General features: G+C 37.9%; 2 protein-coding genes across 4 annotated transcripts; one reads left to right on the forward strand and one right to left on the reverse strand.

Annotated features, from left to right (window-relative positions):
* Nucleotides 1–1742: 1742 nt before the first annotated feature.
* On the forward strand, nt 1743–22630 carry sass6 (SAS-6 centriolar assembly protein). 3 transcript variants are annotated; one of them, XM_026345137.1, is made up of 16 exons: nt 1743–1972; nt 2441–2501; nt 4366–4445; nt 4536–4640; nt 6660–6828; nt 8296–8373; nt 8910–9029; nt 9417–9608; nt 12717–12911; nt 14534–14623; nt 15591–15770; nt 16924–17005; nt 18776–18885; nt 19258–19361; nt 19956–20044; nt 22107–22630. In XM_026345137.1, the coding sequence occupies exons 1-16, from the start codon at nt 1911–1913 to the stop codon at nt 22157–22159; spliced, it is 1770 nt and encodes a 589-aa protein (XP_026200922.1). In that variant the 5' UTR covers nt 1743–1910; the 3' UTR covers nt 22160–22630. The 3 variants fall into 3 exon arrangements, 2 of the variants coding, with proteins under 2 accessions (XP_026200922.1, XP_026200923.1); XM_026345138.1 differs by having other exon boundaries at nt 19276–19361; XR_003297885.1 differs by lacking the exons at nt 19956–20044; nt 22107–22630 and adding an exon at nt 17361–17457 and having other exon boundaries at nt 19258–19280.
* A 103-nt stretch (nt 22631–22733) lies between these two features.
* Nucleotides 22734–26817, reverse strand: ahsg1 (alpha-2-HS-glycoprotein 1). The gene is made up of 7 exons (XM_026345139.1): nt 26588–26817; nt 25970–26080; nt 25753–25837; nt 25054–25223; nt 24737–24853; nt 23550–23627; nt 22734–23464 (listed from the first exon to the last, which is right to left on the reverse strand). The coding sequence occupies exons 1-7, from the start codon at nt 26783–26785 to the stop codon at nt 22853–22855; spliced, it is 1371 nt and encodes a 456-aa protein (XP_026200924.1). The 5' UTR covers nt 26786–26817; the 3' UTR covers nt 22734–22852.
* Nucleotides 26818–27214: the final 397 nt, after the last annotated feature.

The raw sequence follows: 27214 nt of genomic DNA on the forward strand, positions 1-27214 counted from the left end.
CTGGAAGTTGAGTCATAGCAACTGGACTTCAACCTGACTCAACTTCCAGATAATGTGTTGTACATGCTACAGCTGACTTGGGCTAGAATAAAACAAAGAGGATGAACATAAACAAAGAGAAACATAGATAAAAATTTTTGCTCAAACATTCACAAACATTTGTTTGTGTTACTAATTCTCAAATTATGTCAAAAAGACATTAGCACAATATTTATTTTCTGTCCAAAAACTAAAATGGTTCTTTCATGCTGGCTCCACGGCCAGCTATATACAGAGGTGATAAGTAACTAAGTACATTTACTCAAGCCCTATATAGAATTTTGAGGTACTTGTACTTTAGTTTTACATTTCTGTTATCAACATATATATTGTACATTTATTTAGTACTTTTACATAAGTAGAAAAATAATGGATAATTCCACCTGTAGTGGAGTAGTTTTCAGGGCCAATACTTACTTAAGTATTTTGTTTGTCTGTCGACTTACTGACTGTATATCTTATCTCTTCACAAGTCCCATTGTAATGACACTTGGGGGAATGATGTATTGGTTGATTGGGTTTAGATCGATTAATTTGATGCCAAAATGTCTTTAACAGTGTCACAAGTTTACAAAGAAGACATAACAGAAAAAGAGAAACACACACTTTAACAAGGCCACGTCACCTGAGGATGATCTAGCAATCAATTGTATGTCACCAGTGTGCACAGCTACTAGTTGAGGAAATGCATCTGATCATTCATATAAGGACCTTAATAACCTTTCTGTATTACTGAATAAAACTACCAAGAGAACCTGGTGTCAGAGAAACTACTGCAAGTAATTGATGTTAGCCAGAAGTTGTTAATCTGGGCAGAATTCAAATTTGTTTTATTTGTATAGCTCCAAATCACAACAGAAGTAATCTCAAGGCACTTTAGTGTAAGGTTTAAGATCTTACAAAGTATAATTGTATACAGAATTTTACAGAAAACCCAACAATCCTATTTGAGCAAGCACTAGGCGACAGTGGAGAAGAAAAATTCCTTTTAGAGGAAGAAACCTCCAGCAGAACCAGGCTCATAGTGGGCGGCCATCTGTCTTGACTGGTTAGGATGAGTGGAAAGAGGAGAGAGAAAAGAGGAACAGGTAACAACAACAAGCAGAAAAACACTGGGCAGGTCTGTAGGACCAGTAACTGCACTCTGGACATATACAGCTCTAAGTCCGAGGATACCTGCAGAAAAATACAGAGAGAGGGAGACAAAGAGGAGGAAACACAACTACAGGAGAGAGAAGACACAAAGTTAATGACATGCAATGGTGGCATTTGAATGGATAGAGGAGAGGAGAGAGGAGAGGAGCTCAGTGTATCAGTAGAGGTCCCCCAGCAGACTAACCTATAGCAGCATAACTAAGAGATGGTTCAGAGTCACCTGATCCATCTCTAACTATAAGCTTTATCAAAAAGGAAAGTTTTAAGTCTAGTCTTAAATGTGGAGACGGTGTCTGCCTCCAGAACCTGAACTGGGAGCTGTTTCCACAAGAGAGAAGCTTGATAGCTAAAGGCTCTGCTTCCCATTCTACATTTGGAAACTCTAGGAACCACAAGTAGAAATCCAACATACAGCACAAGAAAACGCAGTCAGACATGTTAGTTCCTCTCCCAGTCAGTAGGTGGCGATGAACTTGAATTCTTGCCAATCGCCGTCAAACGCAGAGACTAATTAAAATAATTCTTATTCCGTTTCCGGGGCTGTTTGATTCCGTTGGCGGCGGAAAAGCGCCAAATAAAAAAAACTCAGGAACAACAAACTGTGGTCTGTGTAAAGCGAGTGAGCGCCTCTGAGCATTAGCCGCTCGTCGTTAAGTTTGTGTCTTGTTGACGTTAGGTTACTAAGCCAGTCTTCTTGCGCTGGGTCGTTGAAAAACATGGAGGAACTCTTCAGCGAAGTGTTACAAGTGAACGTGAGGTGCAGGGACTGTGAGGAGAGGTAACGTTAACACTGCAGCCCTTGACGGTACATTAGCTAGTTAACGTCTTAATGTCAGCAACTATGAATGTTTTAAATTAGTGCAACACACAGGACCGAATAATAATAGATAGAATTAGTTAACTGATGTAACTTGTAACGTAAACCAATTTTGTGTGGTGCTGACGTTATTTAACATTGTTTTTTAGTTAACGCTAGCTTAGTTATTTTTAAGCGTCAGCTGATGGTTCGCCCCTTTTATCAGCCAAATATCTCCAAAATGGTCTGTCATTATTTTATGTCGTGGAGCAAAGCTGTTCGTGTTTTTAAACCCTCTAAACGGCAAAGAGAAAGTGTGACTGAAACCGACTAGCTGAGTGACTGAAGTTCGTTACTTAAGCTAAATGATTGTGTTAACAAAGTCGTTGATTAAGAGTAGGTGTCATACAAGCTATTTGAAGTCAGTTGTTTTACTAATTGGTCCTACAGGAAAGCAAATATCCGTGTCACTATTGATCTTCAGCTGACAACAAGTCCAGTACACAAAAAGGTGAGTAGGAGTTTAGTATATTACATGTGTGTGTATATATATATATATATATATATATATATATTTTTTTTTTTTTTTTAAACCATAACACTAGTCCCTCCCCACAGGTTTTAAGTAACTAAGTACATTTACTCAGTACATGTATTTTACTAAATATTTCCATTTTGTGCGTTTGGCTTTACTCTACGTCATTTATTTTAATAGCTTAAACTGCTCATAAGTTTTGACACATTAAGATTATTATGGTAGATATAATTAACTAGTAAATGCTAATGTATTATTAAGGATACCTCTCCATTTCCTGACTCCTGTAAAATCCTAATTATATATATATATATATATATATATATATAGTGGAGGTCAATCTAAAATTTACTTAATATCAAAATCACTGCTCAGTCCCATTTGAAATGATCTAAACAGGAGTAAAGCAGTACTATCTAATAACATATTTCAGTTGTTGCATATATTCTGAAACACAGTATAAAAAAAATAAATTAGAAATTTGAAAACTACTTTCCAAAATATTGCATCTTTAATTCAATTCAATTTAATTCAATTTTATTTGTAGAGCGCTTTTTACAATTGACATTGTCACAAAGCAGCTTTACACAACCAAAGAACAGTACATGAACAGTGAATGTGTATGAATCATGAAATGAGATTGTCCCTGATGAGCAAGTCGAGGGCGACGGTGGCAAGAAAAACTCCCTGAGAAGGCAACAGGAAGAAACCTTGAGAGGAACCAGACTCAACAGGGAACCCATCCTCAAATGGGTGATTACATGCTATGTAGGCAGCAGTCCAGTATAACAGTTAATGTGGAGTCCAGTTAGCATCTTTACAACATTACAAACTCATACAATTCCCCCAAGAAGGCTGGTCGCTGATACAGAAAATGTCAACGGTTCAACACTGCAGCTGGACTGAAAGACCAAACCTCTTATTAGCAGAAAGATTGAAAAGGTTAGACTGATCTTTGCTAAGGAGCATGTTGTATTTACAGAATTGGTCCAAAGTAAAAAGACGGAGAAGGAATTGTCATGGTTTGGAGAATGTTTACTGCAGCAGGAGTTGGCCTTTAATACAGTTACATGGCAGAATGCAGTTCCCTCCCTGTATCCGTCACCCAATAAGCCAACAATTTTCATGCAGGACAATGCACACTTACACACAGCCAAACTGGTAAAGCAGTTCCTTGTTACTATAAACATCGAAATATTAATATGGCCAACCTAGAGTCCTGATTCAAACCCAGTAGAAAACCTCTAGAAACAAATCCTTAGTGACAAAGTTATGGCCAAGAAACCCACTACAGTCGCAGAACTGTAGAAGAGACCAAAATCACTTCAGAGCAGTGAGCAGAGACTATTCAAGATGCAATCCTTGATAGGCAAACTGGAGGGGGTCAAGTGAGGGTTTGACCAGAGGTCGGAGGGAATCCAGGATGAGCCTCTCAAAAGCCTTCATAATGTGTGATGTCAGAGTCACTGGTCTGTAGTCATTGAGGACTCTAGTAATATCCTGTGGCTGCATGTGTGCTGAAGTCATTCAAAGCAACACTTCCTACTAATTGTTGACTGTTGTGACCTTTAGAACATTTTGTTGTAATCTTTCTCTGTGCTACATTAATTGGTGTTGTCTAATGATTTTTTTTTTCCGGTGAAGTGCTTTGATTATTTTATAAAACTCTTCTAGTAGCATAGTATACCCACAACAAAAATTGCTTCAAGTGTTGAGCAATGGAGATTACATTATTCCTGAAAAAAATCATGTGTTCATAAATTGTTCTCTAATTTTCATCTCCAGTGTAACTGTTATTAATGGCTTTTCTTACTGGTGACTGTTTCTTTGTTCATATTAGGATCTTCTAGTAAGACTAACAGATGATATAGATTCATATTTTCTCTTCAACCTCACTATATCAGAAGAAGATTTCCAAAGGTAAGTATATAAATTCCAGTTCTTCTGAATTTAGATTGCCACAACAATCTGAACAATCCTGAGTAATATCTTTCGTTGTTACTTTTTCAGTTTGAAAGCCCAGCAGGGGCTTTTGATAGACTTTGCATCATTTCCTCAGAAGTTTATTGATCTGCTAAATCTGTGCTATTCTGAGCAGAAGGCAGAACATCCAAGGTAAGTGCAAACCACATTTACATTTAGTCATTTGGCAGACACTTTTATCCAAAGCGACTAACAAGGGTAGGCAGGGTAAGCGCAAGGAGGTCTTGCCTAAGGACCCCTACTGGAGGTAGGCCACAACTGGGATTAGAACCCTAGTCTCCAACATGGAAGGTGGTGATCTTACCACTACACTAACCAACACATTGTTCAACTAAATACCGTCAGATTTACTATATTTTGTATATTAATTTATATCAGTCCTACTTACTGTTTTGCAAGTTCATTACATGTTTACATTAAATTTAGATTTTTATATTTATTCCAGTGAGACTTACCAGTGAGGTACAAGGGAAGCAGAATCTCTAAGTCAAGAAGAAGCATTAAAGTGCTTAGGTCTAGGCAATAAAATAAACATAACTGTCACAGAAGAACTGCGGTGAAATTGATTTGAAGTTGGGTATTCAACAGATATTTGGCTGAAAAATTCTCAGGGAAACAGATCCACTGATCTGTGTCTAGTGCTTGCTAGCTGGGCAATAGAACCTAATGAGAATTGTCATGCTGTCAAACATATTTCAAGCTTCTTTTTATTATTATTATTATTAATAATAATAATAATAGTAATTAATTAATAAGTAACTTTACACAATAACCTATTTACTCAGAAACTTAACTTAAATGAAAATGTACAATATAGATGCATTTCTTTCTTCTTTTTTTTCCTTCATAAGCTTATAGAGCAGTCATTCATGAACCGCAGGGTGAGTGGTTTGATTCCCGATTCCTCCTGGCTACTTGCTGAGGCGTCCTTGGATAAGGCACTGAAACCCTGTAGTAGCGCTGACATGTACTGTCTGGCAGCTGTCCAACCACTATTTCCCCAAGGGGAATCATGCTGGGTATCTATACTGATATGGACTGAGTAATGTGTAAAGACAATAGGCCTCCTGGGGGTATGTCCTGGAAGTTCTGGACCAGGGCATCATTTAGGTCAGGCGAGTGTGGTATTCAGTCTATGGTTTCAATTCCTTTATACTCCAGGAACTGATTGCATACTCTTGCCACATGGTCTTTGAATCTCTGCATAGCTATGCTTCCCTAGACCATCACTGCCCCACCACCAAACCGGTCATGTTGAACAATGTTAAGGAGGAGCATAATATTCTCAGCGGCTTTTTCAGACTCTTTTAAGTCTGCCACATATGCTCAGGGTGAACCTGCTCTCTTCTCTTTGGTCTTCCTCTACACCTCCTGCCTGGCAGCTCCAACCTCAAGATTTAAGATTCAAAAAACTTTATTAATTCCAGAAGGAAATTGTTTTGCCTTGTTACAGTTGTTAACACAGACAGAAAGAAAGGGAACCACAACCAGAAAGGAGCCACACCTACACAAACACTGAGTAACATCAATTCAGACAAATATAAAAACAGTAGTTTAGTTAAGTATAGTTACATACATATAGTTAACATATACTATATAACATATAATTAACACACAAAAGTACACATACAAATACATGTGAATGTGCATTCACATTTACAGTATATACATACAGAACTATAAATACTTTGTTCTCCTATAGAGACTTTAAAGCCTGAATACAAAGCAGACACAAATTTACATAACCTGAGATCCTTTTATTGTATTAGGCCGGGCCACTGGTAAGAATTAGGCAAGAGACTGAGAGTGTCACCATATTCAGTTAGAGCAGAAGAGCAGTGCACTTTATGTGAATGGGATCTTAAAGAGACAGGACCTAAAATTGAATGGATCACATAGAGGTAGAAAAGAAATGCTGCACAAATAGACATGCAAATTTCCCTTTTAGGGGATAAATAAAGTCTTATATTAATTGAATTAGTAGCTGTAACATAACTACTTATTTTAAAATTGCACATAATGTTCATATTAGTTATTGATTAATTAATTAAACGTGACATGCATGTGGTTGTCTTGTCATGATGTGTGATCTTGTCAATCTGTGAGGTAGAATTTTTTTTTTTTATTATAACGTATTATCTTTTTCCACAGGTTTCTCCTGCAGTTATCATGTCAGTCTCCATTGCTTGAGGGCCCCATCAACTTTAGTGTTGTAGAGACAAATGCATTCAAACACCTGAATCACTTGTCTTTACGGCTTGCTCAAGGCTCTGACAAAGAGGTTAAAGATTATCTCGCATTGTGCCTCTCATCTCTGAAGGTTTGCTTATTCAGCATAATCCATTGTCCCCACATTGTAATAATACTATGTTGTCTTTTAAATTAAGTTTTTTAAGATTGTAAAATCCATATAAATATTTGTTTACAAAAGACAGGTACTGTCTTATCTAGCTGAGGTTGGTCTTGTGGAGATATACATGAGCTAAGAGCCGCAACATGTGCTAATGTTTTGGCTTCTGCATCTGGGCACAGCAGTAAATTGCGAAATGTTTACAGAAACTTGGGTGTCAGCATTGCTAAAGAAAACATTCAGACGGACACAGCCCAAGACAAAGACAATGTTAAAAAGAAGGATTAGAGAAATTTTATATTGTAGAGATACTCTGTCTCACCGCAAAGTTGCATAAACTGTGTCAAAGGCATGTTTTTACAAAGACAGGTAATACCATTAATCTTTTTACTGTCTGAAGTGGCACCATCCTTTAGAGCACGCTCAATGCAAGGCTTTACAGTCCCAGATCCAAACAAGTTTAAGGGGTTTACCTAAAACAATCAGTGTAATACTGACGCAACAGCAACAAACCCGATAGTATCCGTTTTCCTGCATGTCTTACAACAAAAAAACAAAAAACGAGACACGTGTAGTAGCCTACTTAAGTGCACAAACATAAATACAATAGTACTGAGGTCTTATAGTGAAGTGATTTACTGTGCTTGTGCAACAAAGTGCAAGTTAAAAACAAAGTGCAATTTGTTATTTCATTTATTAAGGGACGAAAGCAGTCCAAGCCTGCTTGGCTCTATGTGAAAAAGTAATTCTCTTTTTTCTATTGTTGAATCATGAACGCTGACCTTAACTGAGGCAAGTGATGCCTGCAGTTTTTAGATGTTGTTCTGGGTTCTTTTATGACCTCCTGGATGTTCCAACCTTCTTCAGTTGTGAAGTGCTCTCACCTGCAGTCAGAAATGGCTTTATGACCCTTTCCAAACTGATACACATCAATTACTTTGTTTCTCATCTGTTCTTGAATTTCTTTAGATTGCTGCATTGTGTTCCTTTTTGAGATCTTTTAGCATGCTTTACAATGTCAGACAGCTGCGATGTAAACTTAAGTTCAACAGGTCAGGTAAACTCAGAGTTGAATTACAGTTGAAATCATAGTTTGTGTTTGAGTTTTCTTCATTTAAGTGTGGCAAATATGCAAAAAGTACAAAAAAATCATGAACAATTCAAATATTTTTTTGCAGCAAACACAAGTATTAGTGAATAGATGCTTGAGTCTTGTTCTACTTTTAAGAGCTTATTGTAAGAAATAGCTGGAGAGAAAATGTTCTGTAATTGCAAAGTCAAACTTCACATGAATGTTTATGAAAATGTGGCTAATTATCCTAAAAGTAATGGTTCTAAAGTACTTATCAAAGCATCCATTGCATTTCATATACATGTATGGCTGGAATTTTTTTTTTTTTGCTTAGACACATTTCTAAAGTTATCTCAATATTTCAGGTGGAGAAGCAGGCTCTGGAGATGAGGCTTAAGAAGACTGAAGATGATTTGTCAAGGCAGCTGAGTTATGCTCAACAGGTGATTTAGAATCAGGTGTTCATAGCATAAATGCTACTCTGAGACATTCATACATGACTTGGCGCAACTACACTCCCTACTGTGGAAGAACTCTATAGTCTTTGACTATCAAATAGTTATGTGTTCACACATAAGAAGACAAAGTAGGTGGCTGCCAGTGGGCTCTGGCAACGCAGTAGTTCTGGAGGTTATTTTAAGCACTCAATTTACATGATATTCTATGATTTGACAATTGTCCTTTTAATGTATACTACATACTAAGGATATGCTTTGATATCAAGTTGATACAACACTGAAGTTTCCCTAGTGCTTTGCGTGTCCTTAATTTCCCCATGCAAGTCAATAAAATAGTTTTAAATTTAACAGTTTAGTAAATTGAAATTATTTTAAGAAGTTGTCATTTTTTTGTTTCTGTTATCAATGACAATTACAAATAAATAACATGAATTGATAAATAAAATTTAAAATTAACAGTGACTGTTATTGGTGTAGTTAATAAAATGGTATTTATGTAACCGTGTCTGTGTTTTTGTAAGACTCTCTCTGAAAAATCTAAAGAGTTGGAGAAACTGCGTTCAGAGTGGATGAGTCAGAGCAACTCTCTGTCCAGCCGTCATTCTCTGGAGTTACAGTCAGAGCGAGAGAAGACCGTTGAGGTAAGACTCCACCTTCATCCCACAATTGTTGCTTTGAACATATATTAAGTAAATTCAGTTTCTGAATTTCAGTTTTTCTCTTTTGCTTGTCATGCATGTTGCTTTTGCACTACTAACAAGTTGTTAAGTTCTTAAAGTTGATTGACTTGCTGAATATGTCAATGTAAAGCAAGTCTGTCTCATGTCTGTCATTTAATATGAGACAATTGAAGAACTATGAAGTTAACTCTAAGCTTTCAGGCAACAGCTTAAAATGATTAACATTGTACTATAGTGATTTATTAAAATGTATTTGGGCCATACCAAGCATATAGATGAGCTGAAAAGAGGTGGATTATGCTGCACAAGGTGTTAGATATTTATATGGGTTTATTCGGCATCTTTCAGTTACAGAACAGGCTGCAGCAGCAGACTGAGCAGCTTCGTCAGGAGCTGGAGAGTGCTCATAGGAAGAGCAGCCAGCAGCTTCAAAGCAGACTGACAGAGCTGGAGGCCTCCTGCAGAGAGCTGACGGAGAGGAAATACAAGAATGAGTCTGTCATCAGAGACCTTAAGGTTAAACTTGTAGGTGCTGAAGAGGCAAGTGAATATGGATGGCGGATGGAAAATTACTTGTTTTACATTACTGGCTGGTTACCAGTTTAAGATAGGGATCTAATAATATCATCAGACAATATATTGTCTATCTAAAAAAAATCTTAATTATTCAAATAATTCTACTTTAGCCAATATGTGTAAGAAGCATTGTAGAGACAACTACTGCTTTTGCCTGGGAATGAATTCAACACGCTAAACCACATACAGTATAACATCTATGACGACATGACAAAGAACAGACAGGACTGTTGAGCAGTTAGAATCAGCATAGCTGGCAAAAATGGGACAGCTCCTTCAGCAACTGGTTTCGTCAGTTCCCAGATGTTTACTGAATGTTGTTAAGATAAGAGGGACTTCCACACCATTTTAAACAAGCCACTGTCCCAACCTCTTTTAAATGTTTTGCTGCCATCAGAAGTTACCTTAGCTTTTCTTAAAATGGTACATTTTCTCAGTTAACCATTAGATTTATTTTTGTTCTATTGTAGATAAAATGTGGCTTAATGAGATTTGCAAATCATTGCATTCTGTTTTATTTAAAGGTCTCCTATTATGCTTTTCAGGCTAAAGTATGTTGGTCCTGGATGTCTCAAGGATGTGTCTGTAAAATTTCATGCAGAAAAACCGTGTAGATCGTCTTCACTGGTCTGTCTGAAAGTGTTACTGTCTGCTAGCTGTTTTCAGATTGTGTTGGTTAGTATGCAAATGAGATATGACCCCCACTCCTCTATGCGGAAGCTAATATGACGTAGCAGAGTTTGGGTTACCGCATCCTTCTTATTGCCCTGGTAACTGGGAGGTCCTTCAATACACTGGATTCAATGACTGAGCAGATGTACAAACCTTTCTATCAGGATGTTCTGAAAGGTCAGTAAACAAGTTTGTGTAATTAACCATGTTAAGTGTAGCATGTGGCTAATGCTAGTGGGCTGATTCTGTTAGCTATTTTGGTTGGTAACCATATAGTAACTAAGTAGCAGAACGTAACATTAGCTAACTAGCTTAGACCTGGGGGTCTGCAAATATTGTTTGCACAAACGATAGCAATCTTATGCTGCTTCAGTAATAAGAAAAACACAGCTAAGCAGAGTTTCAGATGCTTCAAAAGCTCACATTTTTCAATAGAATTGAAAAAAATTGTTTTTCTCACGTCATCCAATACAACACAAACTATATATATATAGACTGTTTACCGTAAGAATAAAAATAATGTGATATATTAAAGCAAACCACACTTGCTTTGTTCCTCTTGTTTTCCCCCCATAGTCAGCAAACTGTGCATATTAGGAGGATTTGTCCTGTGTAAATTAGTTGGCAAAATACACGAATACAGCCAGAAATGACACCCTTGCACAATGCTGTTAAAAATCTGCATATGAAACTAAACTAGACAGACATTGTGTGACAATTTCAAAGACCCCGTGTCTGCACCACATTTGAAACTGTGCGTTTTTATCATTAGTATTGCAGCATTTCAATACAAGGGCAGCATACAGTCCATCCATCCACCCATCGATCTATCAATCGACCTCCCTCCCAGTCTAAGCAGAGATGCCCAGACATCCCTCTTCCCAGACACCACCTCCAGCTCAGCCATGAGACATTATCCCTCCAAAGTGTCCTATATCTTCCCTAGGGCCTCTGAAACAGATTGCTAAGCCACCTCAGCTGACCCCACTCGATGTGGAGGAGCAGCGACTCTACTCAGAGCTCCTCCCAGGTGTCCGAGCTCCTAACCTTATCTGTAAGGGTGCACCCAGCCACCTTTCGGAGAAAACTCATTTAGGCCGCTTGTATCTGGGAATTCATCCTTTCACGTCATGTCCCACAGTGGATTGACCGGTAAATTGAGAGCTTCGCCTCTTGGCTCAGCTCTTTCTTCACCACGACAGACCTGTATATCAACCTCAAGATACTTAAACTTCTCCACTTGAGGCAGGATCTCTCCTCCAACCTGGAGAGAGCAGGCCACCTTTTTCTGCTTAAGAACCATGGCCAAACCATGGTCAAATCCTGTGGTCCCCAAACGGCACTCCCTTTGGCCCCTGGCTGCCCCTAGAAATTCTATCCATGAAAATAATGAACAGAACCGGTGAAGAAGGTCAGCCCTGCCAGAGTCCAAATTGTACTGGAAACAGGTCTGACTTATTGCCGGCAATGCGAACCAAGCTCTTGCTGTGGTCGTACAGCAACCTGGACCCCGTACTGGACCCCGTACTCCCAAAGTACCCCCCACAAGCCACCACGAGGACACGGTCGAATGCCTTCTTCAAGTCCACAAAGCACTGTGTACTTTGTGTACCGGTTGGGCTTATATACAGAAACTTATTAACGAAATGATTATAAACATCCTGTTGTGTCGAAATTTTTGAATGTCAAACATTATTTACAGGCATAATGTTACATTCTACTACTTAGTTACTTAGTGTTAGCAACCAAAATAGTTAACAGACTGAGCCGCGCTAGCCACATGTTATGCTAAACACTGTTATTTTTACTGTTTACTGACCTTTTAGAACATCGTGATGGAAAGGTTTATACATCTGCATGGACCTATTCTGAAAACTGTCTCCATGAAACCAGTCAGCGTTTTTGTCTGATTCCAGCCGAACCAGCATCTGCGCTTCTGCAATGAGGGGGGTGGATCACATCTCATTTGCATACTAAGCAACAAACCCCGAAAATGGCTCACTCTAAGAGAGGGGTCGAAGCTCACATTTTCAGAGAGGGAATCTACACTGTTTTTCATCATGAAAAGTTACGATTTCTCGAGACATCCAGGTCCAATATATTTAGCCTGAAAACTGTGTAATTTCACTCTTTAAATCTGCAATACAATAAAATATAAAAAAGTCAGGTCTGAAAATGTTCTGAAACAACTCTTTCCTGTTCTAGCAAAGAGCAAACCCTGCTCAGCTCTGACTGACTGATAAGCTTTTAAAAAAAGCCAAATCTTGTTCAAAGAACAATGTTCAGGACTCCTGTATTGTGGTGTAAGATATCCTGTTCTTTACTTCACCTGTATAGATGATTGTTCTTAACCATGTAATGGGATTTTAAGAATTTTCCTTCTGTATGTCATGTGAGTAGGAGTGCCAGCGTTCGAAGCAGCATATCCTGTCTCTTAGGAGGGAGAACAGCACTTTGGACACAGAGGTCCATGATAAGGAGCGTTTGGTAAGCCAGTTGCAGATGAGAGTGGCTGTTCTAGAACAGGAGATCAAGGATAAGGATCAGCTAATGCGCCGCACAAAGGAGGTGCTGGAAGCCACTCAGCAGCAGAAGGTAAAAGCAGCAACTTCAAATGAACATGCTAGAGTGAACAGCAGCACACATCAGCCAAGTAACACTTTTAGCATAATGTATTTCAGTTGACACTATCTCATTCACCTTGTCTATTACAGACATCATACAATGTGCCAAAATTGTCTACTTGGATCTAAGTCCCACATAAATAGACTTGACTTGACTTTGTCCCCATTTCACTAGCATAGTATACCAATTCTACAAAGGTGTCAATACCGTGCTATTAAAAATGGCACGATATAGATATAGAACAACAGTGTTCATGAGATCTGCTCTGAACTCTTTATACTTTCCTGTTGTACTGTGTAGCGGTTGATTTAACAAGTGCTACCACACAAACGGTGTCAAAACAAACTTTTGACACTGGGAAGCCACCATCTAGTCAGTCATGGTCACTAACAGGAAGTTAAGAGTACCTTGGGACTGGCAAACAAATGATTTGGAATGGCATACACCTGTCTACATAAGGTCCCACAGTTAACAGGGCATGGTACAAACCAAACAGACAGAAAAGGAATGTATCAAGTCACGGATCAGGGGAAGGATACAGAAAGATTTCTGCAGCAATGGAGGTCTAAATGAGCACAGTGGGCTTCATCATCCTTAAATGGAAGAAGTTTGGAATCACCAGAACTCTTCCAAACAGAGTGATTGAGAGCCTTCATGACCAAGAACCCAATGATCACCCTGAAAGAGCTCTAGCATTTGGAAAGGGAACAACCTTCCAGAACAACAACCATCTCTGCAGCACTCCACCAATCAGGCATGTATTACCATACATGTATTACCATACATGCCTGAGTGGCCAGACAGAAAGCACTCATCAGTAAAAGTTTGCCAAAATGCACTGGAAGGACTCCTAGATCATGAGAAACAAAATTATCTGGTTTGATGAAACAAAGATTGAACTCTTTGGCCTTAATGCCACGCGTCATGTCTGGAGAAAACCAGGCATTACTCACAACCCTAAGCAAACAGCCAAGATAACAAAGGAGTGACTACGGGACGGTTTGTGAATGTCTCTGAGTGGTCCAGCCAGAGTCTGCACTTCAACCCGATTGAACATTTCTAGAGAGATCTGAAAATGGCTGTGCTCCCCATCCAGCCTGATGGACTTTAAGAGGTACTGCAAAGAAGAATGGGAGACACTACTGAAAAATAGATGTGCCAAGATTGTAGCATCATACTCAAAAAGACTAAGACTGTAATTGTTGCTAAAGGTGCTTTAACAAAGTATTGAACAAAGGCTGTAAATGCTCAATTTGCAAAGAAAAGAATTTTGAGGAAAGAATTTAATCCACTTTGGAATAAGGCAGGAACATGACAAAATGTGGAAAAAGTTGAGCACTGTGACTTTCTATCCTTTTAGTGTTTTCTGTTATTAAGGATATATGTTGTGCAGTCATTTTGCCTGAGCAAAAATAATAATAATTCAAAGAAATAATTAAAAGCCGAATATTACCATAACACTAGTATTCGGTATAATCAGCATATGTAAACTTTACATAAATACAGAATAACACCTGATTTATTCTCTTTGTACGACAATATGTCTAATAATGTTTAGTCTTACCATTAACTTTAGTTTTTTTTATTTCTAGGAATCAGTGGAAGAAAATGCTGAAAGTAAAGAACTTCAGATCAGAAAACTTGAAGCAGCAGTAAAATCACTGTCTGAGGAGCTGATAAAGGTTTGTGGAACTCCTTATAGACCTACTGTACTTTGTTGTAATAGCTTAACCCCAAAAATTAACACAGATCACTGCATTTGACCTTTGCTATTTAGTCAAGAACTGTTCTATTAGTATTCCTGTGTCCATACAAACTTTCTTTGGATCTGGTTTATGCTGACACTGATATACGAGGTGTATCTGTGTCTTGGTAATGAGACAAACCAGATTTAGTATCATTAAGCTCTTGAATATTCTACCCAATCTGTGAAAGGGGAATGGAGACTGTTTGTTTTTTTTTTCCACCTGTGGTGGTGTCTGCTTAATTGATGTGGAACAGTACACCAGGGCCCATATTTACTAAGCATAGACTAGGAAATCACTCCAAAGTGGTCAAGAGATGGCATTTAGACAGTGTCAAAGTGAATTTAGCATAGCTTAGCCATAGCAATATGATAGCTTTCAAATAAACGTACCACACTATAGAAATAAAATAAAGCCTAACTAAAACATTTTTTTTATTTTACATGAACATTCCACTTTTTCACTGTGTCAGTTAAAATACAACATGTCACTATAATTTCTACTTTTTGACCCTGAGTGTGATAAAACAGTGACATCAAGTAGTCCTTCTCACTGAAAGTAAGAGTAGGAGGCTTCATAAGTAATTTTTATGTGCTACTCTAGGTGAAAGTAGACTTTCAGCGCAATTCCAATAGAGAGTCTGAGACACATAAATAAGTAAATACGTGTCCAGGTATCTATTAGCTGTTGTCTTCTCTTTTGGTGGTCAATTCTGATATAGTTTGTGATGGTGTAAAACTGTGTTGTATTATAGAGAGAAATGTAATTTTGCCCACTTGGGCATGGACAAAATAATAGAAACTGGTTTTGTTGTTCTTAAAATAAAGAAACTGGCACCTAACTGTATAAATGCAAATAATGTTTATCCACTGTCTTATGTAATTTCTTATTATTTTTAATCCAGGCTAATGGTATCATTAAGAAGCTGCAGGGTGAGGTTCGAAGCCTCATTGCAAAGATAAAAGTTAAAAACTCTGTGACTGTGTCACAGGAGAAGGTCCTCCAGGACACTTCAGAAAAACTTCAGAATGTGGAAAAGGATCTACAGAGTGTTCAGCAGCAGCTAATCACCAAGGATGCGCAGGTATGTCTTTATTAAACTCTTAATTATGTAAGTGTTGCTTTTGTTTAATCTACAGATCTTACCAAACTAGTAAAAAATATGTAGATCAAAAAGTACTACAAGGCATACATACAATCACAGCATTAAAACCACTGGAAAATGATGTGAATAATACTATCTTGTCACAATGGCAGAAGGAGTGGGTAATATTAGGCAGCTGATGAGTCCAAAGTAGGAAAAATGGGAAAGCATAAGGATCTGAGTTAGAAATGGCCAAATTGTGATGGCTAGACACTTGGCTCTCTGAGCATCTCAGAGCACATCTGAGTATAACTGAATACTTATATCAGGACTTTAAAATAATAATAATAATAATAATAATAATTATTATTACAACAACAATACATTTAGCACTCTTCTGTTACATGTTACAAAGTGCTTCACATAGAAAACGGAAAGAGAACAGTAATCGCTATTGGAAATGGAAATCCTACTTGAGAAAACATTAGGTGACAGTGAAGAGGAAAAACTCTCTAGGACTCCTAGGATGAAACCTTTAGCACAACCAGGCTCAAGTTAGGTGGTCAACTGCCTTAACCAGTTGGGATAAGGGGGGTTAATACAAGTAAAACTAGTAACAACAACAATTACAATCAGCAATAGCTTTCTTTTGGTAAACTAGCTCCAAATGAAAGAGGAAGGAAAATCTATCAAAATCAGTAAATTTGAAGATAATCAGAAAAGGCTCACCGGCAGAAGTGTGTTTAAGGAGATATTTAAAGTCATTACTCAGTCAGCTTTCTTCCTTAGTGAAGTTGTTCCAGAGTTTGGGAGCTCTGCAAAAGCTCTGTCACCTCTAGTTTTCATTCTCACATCAGGGACACACAGAAGAACTCTTCTATATGTAGCTGGGGGAAACAGGTGACTGTTGCAATAGTCAAGGTGTGAGAAATACCGCACCAAGCTCAGCCAGGCTTCATTAAAACTGTTGTGCCTTAAGTAATGCGTACATCAGCCTCCAACCTCCACTTCTTACAGACCTCACAATATTAAAATTACAACCATGAACACATATTGTCTTGTGCATTAGCGTGTTAGCTGAGTTAACAAACAAACATTTGCGGTGCTAATTTTTATATAAATACTTGGTGAAAATATTATTTGTATTTTACAGGTTTCAAATCTGAAGGAGCAGTTGGAGTCGACAGTACAAAAATTAAATGAAAGCAGAGAAGTGTTAAAAACAAATGAGAATGGTGAGAAAGCAGTCAGTTTATTTGTATTATTGAAGTGTTAGTTTCAAAACTTCATTAGAAAAGAAATGACCACATTTCCATATTGATATTTATACCTATTTGAAAAGGCAACTTATAACGGTGACACTGATCATAAAACAATTCAAAATAGCCTTGAGATGAAATGGTACAGGTGCGTTTTAACAAATTAGAACATAGTGAAAAGGGTATTTTTGTTTATGTAATAAAGTCATAAATTCTAAAATTAATTTGCAAATATTTCAAGCTTGTTTTTGTTTTAATTTTTAATTACTGTTTAAAACTCATGAAAGTAAAAAATTCTGTATTTCATATCCTAATATTTAAAGTTGTTTAGCATATTTCCAGTTAAGCAGCAACAGAGGGTCAGGAAGAGATGGCTGTAGCTATTGAAGAGAGAGGAGGCCAGCGGCCACCTAAGGCAGAAGCTACAGGTCAGATGAACTCCAAACAGAGAGATAAACTCATTATTAATGTTCTACTAAGCTATTGCATGCACACGACCCACTCCCACCCTTGTCATCAGATACTGTCACAGTCACTTACCGGTACTTGTAATGTAAATGAATTGTTTCATGTATTTGTATCATTAAGTGGAGGACTTAATGATACAGTCCTCCACTGTAGTAAAGTGGAGGACTTTACTACATAATCAAAAAATACACTCCACCGACGAGTCCAAGGCCTTCTTTACATATCACATTCACAGGTATGGGCAACAGTTGAAAGAATGCAAAGTCAGTGTGCCCTTCACAGTTCATCATTTCTCAGAACTTCATCAAGTTGACAGTTGTGCCAAATTTAAAAGGAATTCCGTACAAGCATTCCTTAGATATGGCGTTCACAACCTGAAAAGTTAGTGCCTCCGGACCTGGCTATTGTAGCACAGAGGCAAAAAAATTAGGTTTCGTTATTGGTTCGAATCCTATTATAAACATTGGTGTTAGCGTCGACACTACCCCATAGATTCACACTCGGTCTGTACTTAAAGTTTTGGATTGCACTTGTGTATCATCCCACAGTCAGGAGGAAGAGCAGAAAGGCGCAGAATTCAAGCTACTTGAAGTCCAGCGTGACATTTCCAAAACCGCTGATGATTTGGTGTTAACACACCCAGAGGAGATTTTAAAGCTAACAAGTATTATGCAACATTAAGCGTTATAACACTGTTTTCAGACTATGGTATTAAAATACTTGATTAACAAGCCAACTCGCCCAAACCTGAACTCTATAGAGAAGAAACCCCCAACCAAACAATGCAGACGAGCTGAAGGCTGCTATCAAAACAACCTGATTCTAAATGGCATCTCAACAGGGACAGAGGCTGACCCCCAATGCCACGCTTGCATAGATGCAGTTATTAATTTTAAAGTATTAAGTGCATAAATAGACATTTCTGTATTGTAAATTCCTTTCTTGATTGATATTGGAACATTTAGTAAGATTTTGAGATCCTGGAATTTTTATTTTCATGAGCTGTAAACCGTAATCATTAAAACTAAAACAAAAATATTTTACTTTGTCTAATAAATTTAGAATATGAGTTTTAACATTTTCACAAATCCTCAATTGTTGATGTACGTGTAGAGTGAAGAGAGGCCTGTAGCGAACAGAGAATGCTAGTGAATTGCAGAACTTAGACATTTTTTTATTAATTAAACCTCACACTGACTGTAAATTGTCTAGAAGTGACACTCAAAGTACAAAACCTGTTCTTTTTGTTTCTTTTTTTTTTTTTTTTTTTAATCACAGTTATAAGTTGGCTTAACAAGCAGCTAAATGAAAAGCAGCTGTCCAGAAAGCAGCAGACTCCTGAAGCTTTGGAGAATCCTTCTGTTTTGTCCACAACAATGGGATTGAGGGTAGGATATACTTCCTGGCTGTATTTACAGCTTAGCTATTAGCTCTTTGATGGCTTTCTTTTCCACTTACACACAAACCGTAGTGTTAACATACTTTACAGATCAAGTTATTTTTTGCAAGAGAGTTGAGTTGAGAACAAATTACATAAAAATGTATGTAATGTTACAAATTGAAAGAAAATGACAATATAATCAACTCCCCCTGGAAAACATTGTTCACAGAAACACATACTGTATACTGCAACAATAAAAGTTAGCCATATTACTGATAACTTGAGCTAATAGTTTTAAATTCTCTCATAACTTTGAGTGTAGCTAACTTCAAGCTGTTACGGCTCATTGCAATAGTAAAGACATCAATGTATTTTTCAGGCACACTTTTATCCTCAGACAGGCAAACCTGCTACATCTCCTGGGCCAGATGTTAATGTGACGCCTCTTGAGCAGCGAGCGGTGCCACCACTCAACAGGCAGAAGTGAGTTTGGTTTTGGATTTCATTGACTCTGTTTAGGGTTTGATTTTAAAATGCATCATGAGCAACTGGATCCTAAGTTGACAGCCAAGACACAGCCAAGTGGTATGCACTGTTACATTAAACACAGCAGACCACCAAACACTATCTGCTGTTTTAGTGTTTTGTTACTGGTGTGTCACTTCCACTAACATACATCATACAGTCAGGCAGTCAACACAGCGCACCACAGAATGGGTGCACTCTCATCAAACCGCAATTGATGACGCAATTTTCTGTAATAATGTCTTTGATGGAGGTGCATCAGGATCACTTGGTGGTTCTTTACATTTGTATTTACACTTGTCCACATTTAATCCAGTTGCCCAAGATGCATTTTAAAACGGCCTTTCTTCCCCAAAGTATGCAGAATCCAGAGCACTTTATTACATGTTTAATCAAATGTCTAACTATAATCACATCTTCTTGAGCTGGAAAAGTCTGCTTGTGTGTGTTGTCTACAGTTAAATTTTGTTTTCGAGTACTGTGAAGGTGTCAGAAGAATGAAAGATGCCTGTTTCATTTGTGTTCTTAAATCTCATGTAAACTTGTTTGCAGTGGAGACTCTGCAGGTCTGGATTCAAAGTACTTTGAGAGGAGAGATGATAGCATCCCAATCTACGGTCTGTCGTCTCATCCTTACCGAGGTAAGACCAATCATTAGGAACACTACATGTGTAGATGCTGGTTTCATTTGGCTATGGTCACACGTCTTTCTGCATTAATACCACAAGTTTAGGAAAGTATTGTTATGTGAGACAAAAGGACAGAGCAGAAGATTGTGAGCACTAATATCAAGGTACCTCAATAACTATTCTTATTGTGTACTTAGGACTGGGGAATAAAATGATTACAATATCGCAAAATAACTTTTTCTTAATATAACTTCGATCGAACCTATCCATCATGTTTTGACACCAGTAACCAATGATAATGAAAATTGCCCCACAGGAACCAATCAGCCACGTCAGGTTAGGTTGACACTTACGGACCAGACTGTAGGATCAGCTGATAGCAGTGACACATGCTAATGTTTTAGCTTCTGTAGCCAGGTACAGCAGTAGGAGAAGGAGCAAAAGAGAAAGTGATGGCAGAAAATGTTGCGGCCGGTTTTTTATCAGGCCCCCCAAACTTAAAAATTAAATAAACTTTGTAAATGTTTTATTTTCCCTGCGATTCTAATGTGCTCCCACGAGATTGCACACTCTAGATAAATTGACTTTGAGGTTCTGGGTACTCCACGTTTGCTTTTTGCTCCCTCAGCCCTTCTGTAAAGATGAGCAGACCTAAGAAAAGGAAAGTAGACGGGGAATGTCGAGTGTTCAATAAGGAGTGCACAACTAACTATTTTTTCAGTGAACATCGATCGACTGCTGTATGCCTGATATGTCAGGAAATTGTGGCAGTTTTTAAAGAATATAATATTAGCCGTCACTTCATCAAAATAAATAATGTTCTGTGTTTGGCACTGGAGACACAAATTGAATAGAAAGAGGAGAATAAGTACATCTGCATCTCTTACTGTTTTTGAAATAAAAACAGTCAGGAGGAGGGTGATGATGATATCTTGAAGATAACAGAACTTGCAGTGCTTTAAAACAGCAATTGATAGTAAACTAAAAGTTGTTGTTTTATTCATTTAATTTTCAGTGTTTTAAGACTAATTTCAATAAATAGCTAAATACTGTGGGACTTCAAAGACAGATCTTTTGTTGTAACGCTTTTGTTCATTTTCATTTGAAATTAAAGCACGTTTTCTCCATATCACATGAGATATATATGTATATAGATAGAGATAGAGATAGAGATAGATATAGATAGATATATAGATATAGATATAGATAGATATATAGATGGATATATAGATATCACATGAGATATCTATCTACCTACCTACCTACCTACCTACCTACCTACTGATATATGCAAGACCTTACAGTCCCAGAGCCAAGCAAGTGCTGGTGGTTCCCCGATAACAGTGTGATACTAACGCGACAGCAACAAACCTGATAGTGTCCACTTTCCAGTCCTGTGTCTTAAAACATAACACAGTGATATTGCATATGTACAATAATGCCTACTTAATGCAAAAGACATAATGCCAGTAAGTATGGTCTACAGCTTGACAGAAAAAGTGATTTAACTAATATTGAGAAATATATCAATATAGACTGATTTAAAAAAAAAAAAATGTTTTTTCCAATATCACCCAGCCCTACGTGTACTGTGTTATTGGTGTACTTGTATCATTGTAGTCTTAACCTAATAAAATTGTACAAATTACTTTAGGGGATCTGTAGTACTGATTTGAAGAGAAATCTAAATGAAATGTGTCATACTCTGAATAAGGCGTTCTGACTCTGCGGGCCTAAGTGTGTTTCTACAGTTGAACTGTTGATTTTAATATTTGGTCACATTTTCCATCATAAGAGAAATCTGTAAATGTAGAACCTGTTACTAAAAAAAAATTATGTTTGAATCACTAATCTGTGATCCTGCACTAACATTTTGTTAGTGTATGAAAACAAACATGAATTATGTATTGGGCATGCTTGCATTCAAGCAACAGCGTCATTTGAAAATCTGTCATAAAACAAATGTTTAAAGCAATTGTTTTTCATTGACACATTTGTGTTAGGATTGGGATAGTTTTCACTGTATGACTGTATGCATTGTTTGTTTTAAATTGATTGTTTCTTTTCTTTTCAGACTTCAATACTCAAGCAAAGCCTTCCAAAGCTTCTGCTTACTTCTCTGCATAAAGAAAGATCTTTAATTACCAGCAACAGAATGACTTTGATTTAATGTGCAGGTGAAACATCAAAATCTGGCCATATACTTTTGTGTCTTCAGTTTTCATACAAAACTGTTACTAACTTCCTGTGTTACATGACCTTGTTTTTAAATAGCTGTTGACATTTATGTACAGTTTTAAGTATATTTCTTCAAATTTGTGGAAAAAGTCAATTTAATAAAAATTTTCTGTGAAAGACTTAGTGATTATAGAGAATGTGATGGAAATGTTCCCCCTATTACAGAACATTCTGTTTGCTATCCCTGTTTATACTATGTTATATTGTTAGTTTTCTGTTTCAGCTAAGAAGCAAAGTGTTTAATAAAATACTTTAATACTCCTGTTGACTGTCAATATATTTATATTTAAGACCCAAATATTACTTCTGAATAGCCTGTTTTTCCTTACATGCTAATTATTTAGTGAGTGTCTATTCTATGCTAGTTGTAACAAATTTCAACTACTCCCACCTTTATACTACCTACTAAAGAAAATTGAGTTTATGTGTGAGAAGTGAATGGAAAAAAGGTTTGCATGACAGATTGACACTTGAAACTTTATTTAATGTGTTCTGTATTACATCATTTCCTATTTTAGAGACTGGAGGAATCTGTAGAACAGAACAGTGACTCAGTTGAATTGAATTGAACCTGTGTGGATCTCAGGACTTGCTTGGTTTTTGTTTGTGGTGGTGTCTGGGAAGAGGCCAAGGGCAAATGGGGTGAAGAGCTGGGTCGACATAGGTCAGAAATCCATGGCAGGGCTGTATGTGTTTGTGGTGGTGTTGTCTGTCATGGCCAGGTGGGGGTCCATGACCATGGCCATGGCCATGGCCATGGCCATGGGGTGGTTGTTTTTGATCTTTATCATGCCCATGAGGTGGAGGTCCGTGACCGTGGCCACGACCATGGGGTGGAGAACCATGACCGTGATCACCACCGTGAGGTGGAGGGCCGTGACCATGATTACCTCCATGGGGTGGTGGTCCTTGATCTTTATCATGAGCATGGGGTGGAGGACCATGACCCTGATTACCTCCATGGGGTGGTGGTCCTTGATCTTTATCATGGGCATGGGGTGGAGGACCATGACCCTGATTACCTCCATGGGGTGGTGGTCCTTGATCTTTATCATGAGCATGGGGTGGAGGACCATGACCATGCTTACCTCCATGGGGTGGAGGACCATGACCATGGGGCCCGTGATGGTGATGATGATGATGATGAGGGTACCTACATCCTCGCTCTTCACTAGGTGCAATAGCAGTGGTGTTCTGTTCAAAAAACAGCCAGTAGAGTTTAAGTATATTTCAGTGGAGGAAGCTGTAAGCTGTAATATGAACATATAAGTGAACTTACCAATGGAGGATAGAGCTCACAATCAACAGATCCCAGTCCCTTTGTACTGGAAAAGGATGATTTGCAGAATGCATAATGCTTTAGAGGGAGGGAGACAGTGAGAACGAGTGTCAGTGACCAAAGTATTAATCGTCACATTCAAACGATTCTTGAATGCTGGGAACTGCCTGGCTCTGATCCAGAACTGTCATGTTACTGTAGGGATCACAGTCCTGGACACTACTCCTACTAATAATAACTATTTGCATAATACTTTTTAAAACTCAATCAAGTGTATCATAGGATCACAAATAAGAAACAACAGTAAAAAGAAAATTAAAATATGAATGTGACAGTACAGAGGAGAACTGGAGGAAATGAAATTATACATTTTAAACAGAAGTAAGCTTCAGCAACCCTTGGTATAGGCTTTTAAAAAGCAAAATATGCATACACTGCCAATATGATTCTAGAAAATCAGATTACTCCAAGATTCTCTGTATGATCATTGGATCAGGGATAAGGAATTTAGCTTGGTTACCAATAAAGATGGGTCCTGAGTCACCAATTTTGTGCCACCCTTGGTGGGAAAATAGTCAATTTGAAAAAAATACATCTCAATGCAAAACTACAGAGAATTTAGCTCTTTCACCATCATATTACTGTGAAAAGATTCAGGGACTGCAAAAATGCAATTGTACATAAAGACAAGGGTGGAAACTAGTGTGAAGTGTGACCTTTGAACCCTCAGGTGCCATTTCATGAGAAACTTTCTTACAGCCATCCAGAAATACCAGAACCCAGAAATGCAACCTGTAAAAGCCAATTCAGACCTGCTGCAAAAAGTGGCAAAATATGCTCAAAATACAAACTTTTGAACAGCAACTACTGTGCACTGCTGCAGACAGGTCGTTAAGGTCGTTCCTTAACTCCATTAAGCAAGGAGCAAGCCATACATTAATACTGTGTACAAATAACCAGAGCCAGAGCTCATGTCAGATGGACCAAAAGACAATGGAAAGCTAGTGGCAGCTAGAGGACAAACCCTACACTGGGGAGCGGGGACAATTGTGCCCCCCTGTGGATCTATCCCTAATGTTCTCAGTGTTGACTAGGCTTATTTTCATGTTCTTTAAAGTTTAATCCTGCACTTTATTGTTCGATAGTCTGAATTTCCCAAAGCTTCTGTATATAGGAGTTGTACTTACAGCTCTCTCAGGGCAAAGGGGGATGCATGCCTCGGGCACAATTCTAGATCCCACTGGGCAGTGAGTCTCCCCAAGGGCAAACTCAACATTGTAGATCATCTCTGTCCCCATTATGTGCTAATAAAATTTGAAAGAAAAAATAAACTGGAGGAAAGTGGTGGGTTTAAAAAAGTATGATATATGTATGCATTACTATATGTTATTTTAAACATAAGGATGCAGTCACACACAAATAAAAAAAAAATCAAGCAGTTCTTGGTCATACTTTAGTTGTTAAAATACATGAATTGTGAATGCATGTGAGAGAGAGACTATACCCCTAAGCTTATCCGTCCAACTTCTTTCAGTGCATAGTAGTGTTTGTTGGTGGCGTTCTCATTGAATTTTTTTACAGCCTCAAAGACAGACTTCAGACCCTCAGTGTCATTGAGCGGGAGCAGTATAGGACAGTCAGGACAGATGGACATCATCTCTCTGTTGGTTTTTACTACACACACAAGACACATTGTTATGAGTCAGCCTGGTTCTACAGCGAGTAAACAACTATCCAAATCAGTTTAGGTTTTGAAAGGTTTTTCTCATGGTAAGCAATGCCTGAATTTCCTTTTGGAGATTAATAAAGTTTAGCAGCTTCAGAGATATGTTGACAATACTGGTGTTAGATTGAAATGTTACTATATCAGATTAGTTTTCCAGTAGCTGTGAATATAGAGTGTGGATCTTTAGTCTGCCTTCTACTTAAATCATATCACACAGATAGATCTTAATTTGCTAAAAATATAACATAATATAATACATAATATATAACGTTTGACTGAAAACAGGCTGCAATTATTAATTATAAAGCAATAAGAAATACATATTCATGTAGCACGTCTGTATATCTCCATGACCCAATAGTCACGTTAGCTTTAACAAGGATGTCGTTAAAAGAAATATCTTTTCAGAACCTTGACCATACAGAGTGCACAATGCAAAAATGTTTTCTCTGGCAATATGTTTGAGTACGTAACCACCTTGTCGTGTGTCACATGAATAATTGGTGACATTGGCATCTGCGTTTTTGACAGCTATCGTAACGTTGCAGTTGGCCATCACCGCCTACAGGGAAACAGAGTGACATTTTACTGCAGGCACTTCAAAAAACGTGTCAATGGCTATAAAAGGTAGGACTGATTAAAGACTGAAGGGGATCAGGTTGATGATGATGATGATAAATGATGGAGGATTTACCTGTGCATGCTCTTCACGGAGAGGACAGGACTCAAAGGATTTGGAGTTCAGAAAGTAGCATTTTGTCTCCAGAAGTTCCAACTGCAACTCAATATTACAGCCTTCATCGACCTGGACACACACACACAAACCCAAATGATTAGAAAAAAAATGTATTATTGAGGAATATAAATTGTCTAACACATTATTTTCCCAAAAAGGCATTTTTTCTTGTCATGAGAACCTACTTGATTGAAATATTCTGCACATATACATTATTAACAATATACTGTATATTAACAATATTATTAGACATTGCATATACTGTATGTACAGGATTCAACACCAGAGTTTCTTTCTTCAAAATGTACATTGTTTTTTTTCCTATTGACAACAATATATTTATGGAGAGAGAATTACACACCACTAAATTACAGCCCTGATAAGACAAATGTAAGCCCCAATACTAACAACTCAACAGTAGAGTCAGACACAGCAGATGACCTTTTTCAAGTTTTAAACACGGATCATATTGAGGAATCAGAAAGAAAAACATTTCTGCCTGAGGCTGAAAGGAAACTTGTAGTCAGCAGGACTTCAAAATGTATCTGTAGCAAGACATATTCCTGCTTCCAATACCTTTTCTATTTTGCTGCTCTCTGTCTCGTTGTGTCGGAACTTGTAGCCATGGTAATGATGCTCATTGATACTAGATACTGCCAGATGTGCTGCTGCAGCGATGCGATCCCCAGCACATGTTACTGTCTCCAAAGCTGGGCGAGTGCTGCAAAGCAGCACTGATGAGGACAGCAGCACCAGGAAGAGTAATATCTTCATGGTGCAGAGGAGAGAGATGAATCAGACCACTGCAGCCAGGGATGTTATATAGACATGAACCCGAGATAAGAATAAATGAGATAAGAGACAGAGGAGGTAGAGTGTGATGACAGACCCAAAGAATTGCAAAAGTCAAACAACAAACAAAGACTTTACCCAGAACAGTGCAGCAAGTTTTGAAATGTCTACTGAAACATTAACAGTTTCATCATAGCTTCAATGCTGTCAGAAGTTTCTAATACTATACAACATTTTTTCCTCTTTGTCGCTCTCCCATGAAGGCTTAACTGATGAACTACCCAGGTTACTGTCTGCAAGGCCTGCCTCACATCAGCCACACAGTCTTTTAAACTCCACCAGAGGCGTCACAGGTGTCTTAGTGACCTCCCTCACTAGCCCCCTTTTTGCACAGTCACTCAATTATTAAAT

The sequence above is a fragment of the Anabas testudineus genome, chromosome 4 (genome assembly GCF_900324465.2).
Source record: "Anabas testudineus chromosome 4, fAnaTes1.2, whole genome shotgun sequence".
NCBI lineage: Eukaryota > Metazoa > Chordata > Actinopteri > Anabantiformes > Anabantidae > Anabas > Anabas testudineus.

Coding starts and splice junctions, on each gene's coding strand:
- sass6 (XM_026345137.1), top strand. CDS start 1,911: ATGGAGGAACTCTTCAGCGAAGTGTTACAAGTGAACGTGAGGTGCAGG. Junction 12,912..14,533: donor AAGCCACTCAGCAGCAGAAG/GTAAAAGCAGCA, acceptor TTTTATTTCTAG/GAATCAGTGGAAGAAAATGC. Junction 17,006..18,775: donor GTTAAAAACAAATGAGAATG/GTGAGAAAGCAG, acceptor TTTTAATCACAG/TTATAAGTTGGCTTAACAAG.
- ahsg1 (XM_026345139.1), bottom strand. CDS start 26,785: ATGAAGATATTACTCTTCCTGGTGCTGCTGTCCTCATCAGTGCTGCTT. Junction 23,628..24,736: donor CCCTTTGCCCTGAGAGAGCT/GTAAGTACAACT, acceptor CTCCCTCTAAAG/CATTATGCATTCTGCAAATC. Junction 23,465..23,549: donor GTGAGCTCTATCCTCCATTG/GTAAGTTCACTT, acceptor TTTTTTGAACAG/AACACCACTGCTATTGCACC.